We start from the raw sequence: 12,918 nt of genomic DNA on the forward strand, positions 1-12,918 counted from the left end.
CTTTGCATAAAGAAACTGACCGTCATTATTTATGACCGTCAAATCCTTAAATGAGTGTTTTCCCACCTGAATCAATTTGTGTTTGTGTTTTCAGGATCTCAGTTGCCCCCCGTTGCCCTGCATGATTTTAACTTGTTTACACTGAATACCTCATTTTCAAATGCACTGAAATGGTAATTAATATGTCAGATGTTACCAAAACACTTAATGCATGCAAAGGATCTTAGTTAAAAAAATAAAAAAATAAAAATTAAGTTGCACCTTTAAAGCTGTGTTAGTCCAGTCAGTGGGGTGGATCCATCCTCTGCCTGTCCAAGAATCGGCTAGTGGCTCACACTTATCATACTTGCCTCTTCCACCTTGATATCAGCTTTCCTTGGTGGGGGATAAACAAGAGAAAAAGCCAGAAGCTCTAGCAGCTCTGAGAGTTGCACCAGCCTTTCTAATTATGCAGCTAAAACTGTCTACGTCAACTCTTTGTTCTCCTTCCTTTTGATTCCAGTCGGTTAATGTTCTGAAATGCCTCTTTCTTGTGCACAGAAATGATTGGAGTGGTGGGGTTAACATGAATAGTTCCGGTGACAGACACACACACAGCCTTTACCAAAACCCCCCACCCAGCATAAAAAGGACTTGTGACACCCTGTTCTTGATGAGCATGTCTGCTAAGGCAAACAGAACCTAATGATCACGGTGATTATCGTAATGATCCAATAGAAGTGGATAATGAGGTTATTTGCTTGGGATCAAGGCAGCTTGTAAATTAATAGCTAAAGAAACAGAGTGTAGCATTTGAAACCAAATGATAGCGCTGTCTACTTGAGCGTAACTCTGCTGCCATTCCATTTAGACAGCCGCGTGTTTGTCTTTGTGTGGACACAACTGCTATTTGCCTACCTCCCACTTTCTCTCCCGCTCGCTTTCGTCACCTTCCACCAGTCTTGTGAAATTACTGTCCGTTCTCTCATTTTGTGAGCTCAGGTCTCACAGGGATATGATGTTCTGCTCTATTAGAAGAGAAACAATGATGATAATAATAGTGGGTGTGATCAGTGCAAAAGGCCAGCCTCTGGCCTCAGGCATGTAACATCCTCCAAGAAGGGAGAGCACGAAGGGTGAAGACACCCATTTCACACCCTCCAAAGACTCTCACCTTCTTCCACAAAGAGGCTGACCAACTCATACGCACAAACATGTTCTCCTTTGTCTTTATTTCCTGATATGTAACTATTCCTTTGCTGTTCTCACGAGCCTATTTTCAGCAGTTTCCCGTTTCCCATTGTCACACATACATTTCCTCATACAGAAAGTCATCCTTCCTTACGTTGCTGCTTCAGGCTGCTTGTTAGTTACTTAGCTGCACGATGCTTCTTCTATTTTTCATGACTTCTTCACATCATTGCTTTGTTTTATCTTGTCTCCCCCCCCACCACACACACGATTTAAGCAGAATGTTATGTAATGCCAGCTTTATTTTTTAAAAATTAAATTGATTTATCCCTGCTGCATTGTTTTTCTCCTATCTATCTATCTATCTATCTATCTATCTATCTATCTATCTATCTATCTATCTATCTATCTATCTATCTCACAAACAGAAGCACAGTCAAAAAAGTCACAAACCAAAAAACAATGTCTGTCACTGCCCAGGATGGAGTCACATGCTTGGCCATTAATATTAAAGTAAGATCTGGGGAATAAGCGGGAAGGCTGTTAGAGAGAAGTAGTACTATAAAAGACTTGGCTACGCTGTACTGCATTGCATGTCCCTGGCAGCTTGTTTACTGCATTTTTACACCTTCATTGTCTCTCCTGCCCTCCCTCTGAGCGTGTCCTTTCCTCTTAGCTGCTGGTCATAGAGGGTGGTCACAAACAAACCCAAATTAAGGTACAAGCTGCATTAGTGCAGATGTAGTGTGTGTGTGTGTTGTGTATATGATAGAAATAATACTCTGGTGTAAAGAACAGCTGCTGCACATGTGCCTTGCGCACTCCGTTCTGCTTTTGTTCTCTCTCACTCTTCGCTGTATGCCCTCCGCATCCCGCTCGCTCTGTTTCGCTTGTACTCTGCGACATCCAACATATTAATACAAGCGGCGGCGCCAGGGCAGGTTGGTGGCTGTGGGCCGGCGTTGCCACCAGGGAGGAGGTTAAATATCACAGAAGGTCATGAAGAGGAGGGGCTGGGGAGATCAAGGGAAAGCCAAATCAGTGATGAGGAAGAGAGGGAGGGACACCAACCCGTCACTCAAGATCTCTGCTAACAGAAGAAAGCTAAGGAGGAGAAAGCTTAGCTGTGCCTGCATGCTGTTGAACAATTTATAAAGATAAGAAAATAAATAAATAAATTAAAATATCAGATTAGGATTAGGGTTTAATATTTTTTCTTTTTCTTTCCGAATGGTTAGACTGGGCTGGTCATTTTGTAGGTGGAGCAAGTCATATTAAATGTATGATCTAATAAAAGGACAATCCAGCCACCTCACATACAGTACACACTCAAAAAAAAAAAAAACTTCACACGCTCACACATACACACCCACACACACAGACTGCCAATCTGTCTGTTTCATCAGCAAACTCTGCGGGAGGAGTATTAGCTCTAACAATACTGTCTCTCCTGTTTTATGTCGTCAGCCCCTGGAGGGCCGGAGCAGGCTCTACTGTCAAAAAATCAGAGCTCAAGTTCCAGATTGTGATTTATTTCATTAGGCAAATGAGATGTGTGAGCCCTAGAGCACTGCTGACTGAGTCACCACTTTTCACTGTCTTGATTTGCATGCATGCCTGTAAACACACACGCACCACCACACACACAAACACACACATTAAAGACATGTATTTTTCACATGAATATGGCACTGTTAACAGCCCCAAAACATATGTAGCATGTCTGATTCAATCAAGCATCCAAACACTTGAGAGTGATGAGCTGGTAGTGGCAACAGCTGTTGCCATGCCATTCTGCACAAAATGGCCTCAAATCTCCCTTATGATCACGCTACCTGACCACCACAGGGGGAGCTTTTCTCCTCTCCTCTCCTCTCCTCTCCTCTCCTCTCCTCTGTCATACTGAACATTTTTATGTGACATTTTAGGTATATAGCACTAACCATATTTCTAACCTCTTTGCCTGCAGGATCACCCTCACACCCTCAGGGAGGGTGTACGCTGAGGAAGTGCCACCCCACTCACTTGTGCCTGCTGACCGCCTCTAAGCTTTAGCCCGGTCTTTTGCCCTGCACCCATCTCAGCCTCAAACATGGCTCTTGCAGCCTGGATCGTCTTCGTCTGTACTGTGGCTCTCAGCAACATTTCTCCATCCTCGCAGGGTACGTAAATATTCTTTTTATGTTGATTCACCGAGCCAGTTCATAATGTTGCACACAAGCCCCTGTTGGTTTCACTGTTCCCTGTAACTGGCCTGACCGGGTTATTGCAAATGAGGATGTAATATTTATACGTTAGCTATACGTGATGAAGGTTGTAAGTATATTGACTTGCTGACCAGGCTAGAAACACTGCACATGATTAACCCAACTGTCTCTGCAGGAGACAGAGAGAGAGCGAGGGAGCGAGGTGGAAAGTACATGTGTGAATGTCAATAAAATCTTTTGTCATCTCGGTGTTAGGTGGAGCATGGCAAGCGAATAAGGGGGAATCCATGCATGTAATGGTGCCATATGTGTGACCTCCTTGAACGTGCCATGTACCATAAGATATTTAATTTTCTGTTTGTATGTGTGCTAGCTGTTGTAAGCCTGGCAGCAGGTGACCTGGTTGGGCTGAAGTGCTGGAGGGTGTGTGTGCACGTGCTGGAAGATGTGTATGAGGAAAGAAGCAGGGACTGCAGGGAGAGGCAGTAGGTTTTTGGAGGGAAAGGAGGGGCTGTTGAGTGTCCTGCTAGTGGCCTGCCATACAGACAGCAGCACACCATCTGCTGCATGCTTTCAGTCAGCTCTGTGCCAATGAGCCACTGGGTGATAGACAGCTAGGATGAGGAGGAGGAGGAGGAGGAGCATGAGGGAGACATGGCCGCGGCGAGGAGGGGCTAGCAGTGGGAGAAAGCGAAGCGATGAAGGTAACTTTAAAATGTGTTTGCCTGTAGCATTCCCGCAGTGAAAGCCCTGTTTGGCCAGGGGAAATTTTAGTTTGAGTAAGGGTTGTTTTTCTCCATATTAATTTAGCTGCTTTTGTAACATTGGATTTGTGTCGTGTAAACTCTGCTCAACATATTTAACCTCTGGCGTCACATGCTTTGTGTTTGTGTGTGGGTGTGAGTATTTGTATGAAATTAAGCCTCCAACTATCTGTGTGACCTGGCACTTTGGGAGTAATAAAAATTAATTAATTAATAATCAATTGACTCTTATCTATATTTAGCCCCAAAGCACATGCACAGCATTTGGTTTTAATTGAATAAAGACATTTTTTTTTCTTCAAAAATCAGGCACATAGACATGCATATTGACACTTGCTTAAGCACACCCACACTGTTTTGGTGCACAGAATTTTGGCAGTCAAGTGTTGGCTGAAATACATTCTCTCTATTGTAGTGCTTCCAGAAGAGCAGGAGAGGAAGATAAAAGAGAACAAGTGAAGTAGAATTTAAAGGAACGAGACAAGATTTTGATGTGAGAGCTGTAAAGATCCCTCTCCCACTAATCAAAGCTCATTTGGAAACCTGCATGATCATCACACATGGCTTCACAGTCTAATGTGTACTCCTGCTCCTCCTCAGTGTCCCGACTAATCTGCCACACTTTAACCTCACTCTGGTCTTGGCTGCACATTCTACTATTTACCAGTAACACTCACACATTGATTCTCTGGAAGCAGCTCTTTGGTGCAAATGTTCCCAACCAGCATGAGCTTTGTGCACATAATTCTTTCTTGCTCTTTCCCACAAAACTCCCTGACTTGCCCATCTCACATGTTGAATATTTATCCTTTTATCCCTTTTTATCCCTCTGTGTTCAATTCTTAATTTTACTTTGAAATGCAATGGCTGGCAAGAAGTGAAAACGAACTCCATCAATACAAACTCGTACTAACCAAAGAAAATAAAGTCATGAACATGGTGTTTTTTAGAAACGCTGCAACTCCAGACCGGCACGCACGCCCCGACAAACAGAATGTCCTGCTGATTCCACAGAATACTCAAGAATGTACCACCCTTCATACGCAGTGCTGTTGTTCTGAAGGCCCATTAGGCTTGCTTAATGTGGCAGGCATTGCAGGCAGCTGTGCTGTACTTGATGAAGCACTGATCTAGCATTGGTGTGTCCGTGTGTGTTTGTATTTATGTGCACCAGTGGTGGCAGCCAGACCATTACAGGGCTATTTGTAAGTCCTTTCAGTCTGCAGTGTGTGTGCGTGATTTGTGAATTGGTCAGTTTTCAGTATGCTACATATGTGCTTTTACAGTATGTCCGTGAATACACTGTGATGTGTACGTGCATCTGTGTGGGTCTTTGTGTTTACATGAGTGTGCTCACATGTCCAGATGGGTGTGTGTGTGTGTGTGTGAGCATTTGTGTGAGGATGTGTGTGCGACTTGTACTAGGATGACAGTGCCAGCTCTGACTGGTTGAATCTGTTCTCATCTAGCCTGTATTTAAGCCTTTGCTCTCAGATCAGTCGCATGGAAAGGCCCCTGGTCCTTTAGTGCGCACACAGACATTTTTATCTGTCTTCCCCTTCTCTCCCCAGCCTTTTTCTTCCCTGCCTTTTCCCCCGAAATGGTAGCTATTATTTAAGGATCGAGGACTAGCTGTTTTTACACATCTTCCCAACAAAGTGCTTAGTCTCTCGACTGTCCTTGGGTGGTGACAGAATGCCTGAATGGGGACCAGCCTCAGTGTAGTATTTTTCTTTTTATAAAGCAGGGGTGGGAAGCTATTTTTTATGGAGGGCCACATGAAGAATTCACTATGTGCTTGCAAACCAGGTGCTTTTAGATGACTGAGCTGACAGTTATTTTGGGTCTAAGTGTTGCTCAACCCTTGACTTAAAATTCACGATGAAGATCTAAAAAATAGTTGACCTGAAACAATATCTTAAACTATAATTAGATTTTTTCACAGGGAAAGGGAGAAGACTTTAAGTCTTGCAAAACTATAATATTAAGATTGTAATTCTAAAATTGCATCCCGCTCACAAATTTGTAATTATTATTGAGCAATAATATTCTGAAAGGAGGCAATAAAGCAGTGCAGCTAATTCTACTACATGTACTTGTTGTTGTACAATTTGAAAAACAGCATTCCGCTAATATGTTTTTTTATCGCTACAATTTCTTTAGCTGCAGACACATTTGAAGCTAAAATTGAGTAGACACAAGGATAGGCACTTACATTTAAACAATGGCTTTGAGAAGTTTCTTTCATGTAGAACTTATTTGTGTCACCAGCAGTACGTTTTGAACAAAAGCAATCAGCCTATGATGATGATGTTCACTAACAACATACTTTTGTTTCCACACTACAATATTTCCTTGAACGTCTTTATGGTTATGTTTAGGCATTCACAGCACTTTCTGTAACCCATAAAAGTCCAGAGTGATTGAGATTAAATACCATAGGTTTATTATGGGTTTATATGCATTTCAAACCCAGAGACTGTATATAAATATGAACAATGTGTCCCTACTTCCTTGTACTGGCCAAATAGACACTAGTTTTGGGCGGTGCCATCTGGCGAGTTTGGAACCACAATCTGCGCGGTACAGTCCGAGAATGGAGCCATGCAGGGCCACGTTATTGATGACCTGGCCACAGTTCCGCCAGACTCACACCCATTTTCGTTCAATTAATACTCTGCTCTGCTCTGCCTCCACCAGTTACAATGGAATGTTGGACTACACTGTACTTATTTATTTATTTATTCCAACTCTCACGGTCTCACGGACCTCTTCATATGGCATGGCAACTTGTAGTCATCATGATGTCACGTCTATAGCGTCAACTTATCAGAGAAATAGACACTTGAGTATACCTAAGCATTATATTAACTACCTAAAATGACAGAAACCATCCTTGAAAAAAAAAGATTTGACATGTATTTTAGCGTTATAGTTTGGCCCAATTCCCATCCACTAATATGGAGGGGGTGGAGCTTATGACCTATACTGCAGCCAGTCACCAGGGGGAGCTCTATTTTTGAGGAGCTGTTCCGTCGTCCATCTTTATACAGTCTATGCATAAACCTAACCACAGATGGGAGTTTGGATGTAATCTCTGGTCTGCGCTGGGAAAATCCTGTGCTTTGTTTGCAAGCCATCTACCCTGGGCACTACCGTGGCAACTGTGGTGCAGCTTATAAATGTTTCACTTCATTTATTATAAAACAGAACATTGCCTCTGAACATCACCAGGCGGTGATTATATACATTTGTAATCGCACTAAAACTGGAAAAACAGTTTGGCGATATATGGAAATCAGGATCAGTTATGTATGTATTTCACGTCTGTGATGTGTGAGCTCTCTGAGCATTGAATTTAAATAGGAAGCATTTTCAAACGTAGAGTTGCTTTTTCCTGGGATGTAATGGTTCATCTATGGATTGCTATGGCCCATTCTACTTTGACAGAAGTATTAGCTGCAGACACACATATAGGCAGAAGGCTTACACTAGACTTTATTATATACATTTTAAACTACACCGACAAGTTACATTTTCAAGTTTGTAATAGCTCAGACTTTTATAGACTAAGGCCATCAGAGCTGACTGGTTGTGTGTTAGAGGCAAATAATGCTCCTATTTTGTCAGAAAATGACCTTTGAATACGTTTTACCATGGTTTTTCTCTTTCATAAAGCTGAAATCCGCAGGCTTCACTGACACTAATTGCTAATCTAGTGGCTTGTGAATATTGCGCATCGTCTGGATTTCGCAATAAAGAACTCCTGTAAAGTCTTTTTTTTTTCTTCTCCACTCTCTCTCAAAATGGGTTGTGCGTCTTCAAGCTTTTGTTGCTTCCCCGTCTTATTAGCAACAGTCACTGCTTCTCACTTCTCTCACTCCTAACACTCGCCTCTCATTTTCATCCAATCTCTCTGCTTTCTCTTCCCCAACACCTCGGCTACTACTCCCTCTCTCTTCACTGTGATGTCCTTCCGCCCAGCTCCCCCCCTTTATACTGGTGGTCTATCTCTCTTGTGGCTCCTCTTTCTGTTCAATATATGATAGTTTTAGCTCTCCTCCCGTTTCAACCCTCTTCAGCCTATCACTTTTCCCTTCGTTCAATCCTACTCGTGATTTACCCTCATGCCTTCCCCTAACCATTTTCTGTTTTTACCCTCTTTCTGCCATCTGTTAATAGAGCATGTCTCTTGTTGTTGTCATTCCTTTCTCTTCCCTTTTTCTCTCTTTTGCCTCTTTTTGGCTTCCTCTCATCTCTCGTTTGCTACCTCCCGCACCCTCCCTGGTGCTGGAGGTTGCTGTGCTCTTCAAAGCCCTTGGCTGAGAGCAGTAGATCACAGCGAGTCCTGTGTGAGTGAAAGGTTAATGGATGGCCTTTGAACATATATTGGGAGTTGGGGGTGGGTGAGGGAAGGCGGGAGCGGCCCAGGCGGTGTGACGGTGCGTTCTTTCAGACCTCCCTTTGAAGATGATGCATGGCACTCTCATGTGTCCGTGCCTGTGTACAGGGCTGTCCATTTTTGTTTATTCATTAGTTCACAGTGTTTGCGTGTTTGCAGCCATTTTGTTTGTGTGTTTATCTTTGCTTGTAGTTGTGTACGTGCATGGGCAGTTTATGCACATTGATTTGTGTAGCACAAACAAGCTCCTCCATAAAGGACTGGAGACTGGGTTCCTGTTTATGCAAACATGTGGTAGCTGTCTCTTTCCTCTCAGGGGCCTCGGTGTGTAACTTTGAGGTTTCGTAGCCGTGAAGGACTGTATGAGAACTGAGAGTGCTGCTTCGTGCGAGTGTGCAGGTGCATCTGTGTGTGTCTTAAAAGCGTGTCATATGCTTGAGAATGTGTGCATTTGCTCCTCGTGTGGACTGCAGATTGATAATTACCAGCGGCAGCTTACAGCTTGCAGCCAAGGGCAGAGAGAGTATAGAAAGGGGGGGTGGGGGGCGGAGCAGAGCAGAGAGGCCGCTGAAATGGTGAGAGGGAGTAAAGGAAAAGAACGGAATGGGAAGGGAAGAGGGGAAAGCTGAAGGTGAAGGGTTAGGACGACATGGAGAGAATGAGGGGAAGGTGAAAGGGATGAGCAGGGAGGGTAAATGAGAGAGTTTCTGTGTGGTTGAAATTGGATGAGGGATTGAGGGATGGTGCTGAGGTGAAAAAGAAAAAAACACAAAGTGAGGAGGAAGCATATGATACATGTTCATTGCACCACTGCTGAATAAAATGGCACATATAACAGGAATTAAGTTTTTTTATATAGGAAAATCCATTTTTAATTATATATAGGTGTGAAAAATGAAGAATGCTGGAAACTGTAACTACATTTAGTAGAAAACAGATTGATCAGCTCGTACACTAACAATACACTAATGCATGCTGTCCACGTGTCCAAGCTGTCCTAGTGTATAATGAGGTTAATTAAGTGTCTTTACTATCAGGTCTCTGGATGCGACCTGCAACTTTTCCAAATGCACACACACATCTTTCTGACAGCACGCCCCGTCTCCCCCTCTCTCCTCACTCATCCTCTGCCCTCTCCTCCTCTCTTTACCTCTCACTTTTCGTACCTTTTCTCATCACTTTCTTTTCTCTCTCTCGCCACGTCTCTGCTCCATTCTCTCCTCATCCCCATGGCTGTTTCCCTGCAGCACCTGCACTTTTACTCAGCCACAATATTTATATAAATCTAGGTCTGACTCACTGTCTGCTGGCCTACCTCCTATGATATGTGCTGGAAACAGAGAACAGAATAGAGTTGTCCTGGGCCTCTAGCACTTTTACCTCCTTGGAGAGATACAGGATATTTTACACTGGGTGAGTCTCCTACTTTGTAGGCAGGCTGATTTTTATTTTGGGCTATGCCGTTTCCCCCCGTTGAGGCACTTTTATTGCATAATTAGACGCCAGGGCCAGCAATGAAGTGGTTTGACAGTATGAGCACGTCTCGCCTCCCTTCTCAAGTTTGTGTGTGCTTGTTGCTCAGTGTCTCAGTGTCTTTTTTTTTTAACCACCCGTCTTAATCTCCCTGCTATGCCTGCTAGTTCCCCCCACAGCAAAGTTTGTCAACACACACTGAAGAGTTTTTGAGGTTACGGATGGATGGGGATCAGGGCTTTAGTGGGTCTGCCTGTGAGAATGTGTGTGTGTGTGAGTGCATGTGCGTCATTGCAAATGCATGAGAGTGTGTGTTTCACATTTCCAGTGGGGGCATGTTTAATTCTCTTATGAATGATGTAATGTTACGGGCTGTGCTGTAATTCAGTTCAGTTAGAGGAATGAGCTGTGGAGAATGATTGTCTGTGTTAAGCAGATCCAAATAATAGGAGGTCTTCTTTCCCATAAACTTGTCTCCCTCATTCCTTTATCTCAGTGACCTTGTGCCTCAACAAAGAGTGGCCTTTTGCTCATCTTCTGCCAGCATCTCATTTGATGGGTTCCATGTTTTTTTGATTGTTACCCTGTCCCATTTGCCCTGCCTTTCAATTTCTCCCTGCCTCTGTGTTAGCTTGACTGCGCTCCATCACAGTGGATGTGTGTCATTTTGGCGATGCTTTGTCTTCTGACCTTATAGCAAGGCTGGTGACTCCCCATATAGTCACTCCTCATCTCATCTCCAATGTCTTCTTTGCCTGTAGCAGACAGGCGGAGGAGTCAGAGATGAGATGCCATCCTGGCTCTGAGGCCAGAGTTACCCCATCCCATCCATACACACAGACAAACACACACACACACACACACACACTGTCCCACAAGCTCACGCTGCCCCCACCCCCTGCACCCTCATGTTAGGCCTTTAGGTTTGTCTCAGCATGTCACTTTGTCACAACTCCTCAGCTTGAAGGCTGCCTGGATGTGACAGTTCTGGCCGCATCGTCTGTGGTGACAGGCCACGCTCCAGCAAGTCATTACGCTAACTCGCAGTGCTAAGTGAGTCGCTAAGATGCAGCGCTAAGCTGATAAAGGGCTGTAGAAATTGCTTGGGATGATTCTCTGCCAGAAAGGGATTCCCATCACTGAGACCCTTCAGTTCTGTCCAGTGACTGTAAAAGGACTTGTTCTTACTGACAGAACTAACCTGAAACTCATGAGGGACTATTGAAGTTGAGGTTAAGTTGTATACTTTTAATGTTGCACTGCTCTACCTGTGTCAAGAGCATCATCACTATAAGCTATAATGCCTTAACTTACAGTTCATTTTTAGGAACATCAGCAACATGCTCAGTTATAGGTAATTCTTGTCATAAATGTTCAGTACTATGCTAAAACGTAGTATTAGGAGAATGCTGGAATGGATAGAGGGGTTGATCACTTTTCAGTGCCAGCCAACAAGTCAGCCACACACCTCCACAAGTACAGTCTCCTCTTTTGACTGAATAGCAAAGTCACTGGCTACCTGCAAGGCCGAACCGTTTTACTCAATTGCTACTGAGAAAATACACCACAGAGCTTCTGTGGTAACACAGCCCAAGGTCAAATGGTCTGAGATTTGGAAATCTTGGTGCTCTAAAGGCATAAAAGCTTTAGATAATGTTCTACTGAAGATATATCTCATTCATACTGTGAACTTGAAGTACAGGATCATAAATGCAATATCTCCTGGCCAGTCTTGACAAAAAAATATATTTATATTATAATAAAAATAAAATATTATAAAAATGACTCAACCTATATAAGTAAAAATATTGATACAGGTTGAGTAGTAGGTTACAGTGGCAGCACTGTCTGAGCTTTCATTTTCTCCATCTGTGTGCATTAAAGGAACAACTGATGTGAATAGGGTGTGAAAGAATGAGTGTGCGCAGACCAGTTTGGTTGCTGCAAAATGATGTTCTTGTCTGATGTCTTGTCTGGTCCAAGCATCTATCCACCCCCAGGCTTTAATTACTCTGTGAGGATAATGAGTCAAATCCAATCAGTTTTCTCTCGTACTCGTAATTTGTATGGAGCTTCTATTTTCAAGGCAACTGCTTCAGCATCTTGCACCAGCTGCCCTGCAGTGACACCGGGCTCTTGTCTGTGTGTGTGTGTGTGACCCCAGTTTCCTGCACACTGCCATGCAAATCAGCTTGTATGATGACTGAACTGACTCATATCATTATCAGTATGTGTAAAAATTGATTGCTGTTTCTGTCAGATGACAGATATTAACAGAGTTTTAAATATCATAGGGGATGAGTCATGGTCTCACCGTGGGGGATCACATCTACCTATACATATGGCTGCTGCTGAAAAAGACACTTTGTCATTCAGCTATTATGAATCTGACAGGCAATACTAAATGGCCACGTGTGTTTGTGTGGGTGTCTTTGTCTGTGTCTGTTGGCTAAAGAGACCCTGAAACCTTAATGGATTCCTGCAGAGTGAAGGACAATCGTAGCCCATGGCCAGTCCAAGCTCATCCTCTCCTCATCTCATCTCAGCTCAGCTCAGCTCAGAGCCAGCCACAGCTCCAGCTAGGCCTCAGGCCATCTGGCTGACACGTTACCTCACCCACACACACACACACACTCGCACGCACCCACGCCCACACACACAGACACACACACTATCAAGGAAATTCCGTACTTATTTTTGAATACCTCATTCAAAAACCTCTGCATAAATGGAAGGTGCATCCTTCTGTATGTACACAGTGAAATCCAGAAATCCACCTTAGATGTGTAACATGTCAGAAAAAGTGTGTGAAACATTTTGCCGTGAAATATGATACAATATGGCAGAATTTGCAGTTGGGCCAGAAATAGTCCGGCTATCATTCTTTCTACCACTGTTAAAG

General features: G+C 43.5%; 1 protein-coding gene across 1 annotated transcript in view; it reads left to right on the top strand.

Moving 5' to 3' along the window:
* Positions 1 to 3,262: 3,262 nt before the first annotated feature.
* Positions 3,263 to 12,918, top strand: part of adgrl1a (adhesion G protein-coupled receptor L1a) — a gene marked incomplete at its 5' end in the record, with an annotated part of 48,666 nt that continues 39,010 nt past the window's right edge. Inside the window, one exon of the mRNA XM_084570674.1 lies at positions 3,263 to 3,332. Coding sequence (XP_084426800.1) covers positions 3,263 to 3,332 — 70 coding nt within the window. The remainder of the gene's footprint in view (positions 3,333 to 12,918) is intronic.

The sequence above is a fragment of the Chelon labrosus genome, assembly GCF_963514085.1.
Source record: "Chelon labrosus genome assembly, chromosome: 21".
Taxonomy (NCBI): domain Eukaryota; kingdom Metazoa; phylum Chordata; class Actinopteri; order Mugiliformes; family Mugilidae; genus Chelon; species Chelon labrosus.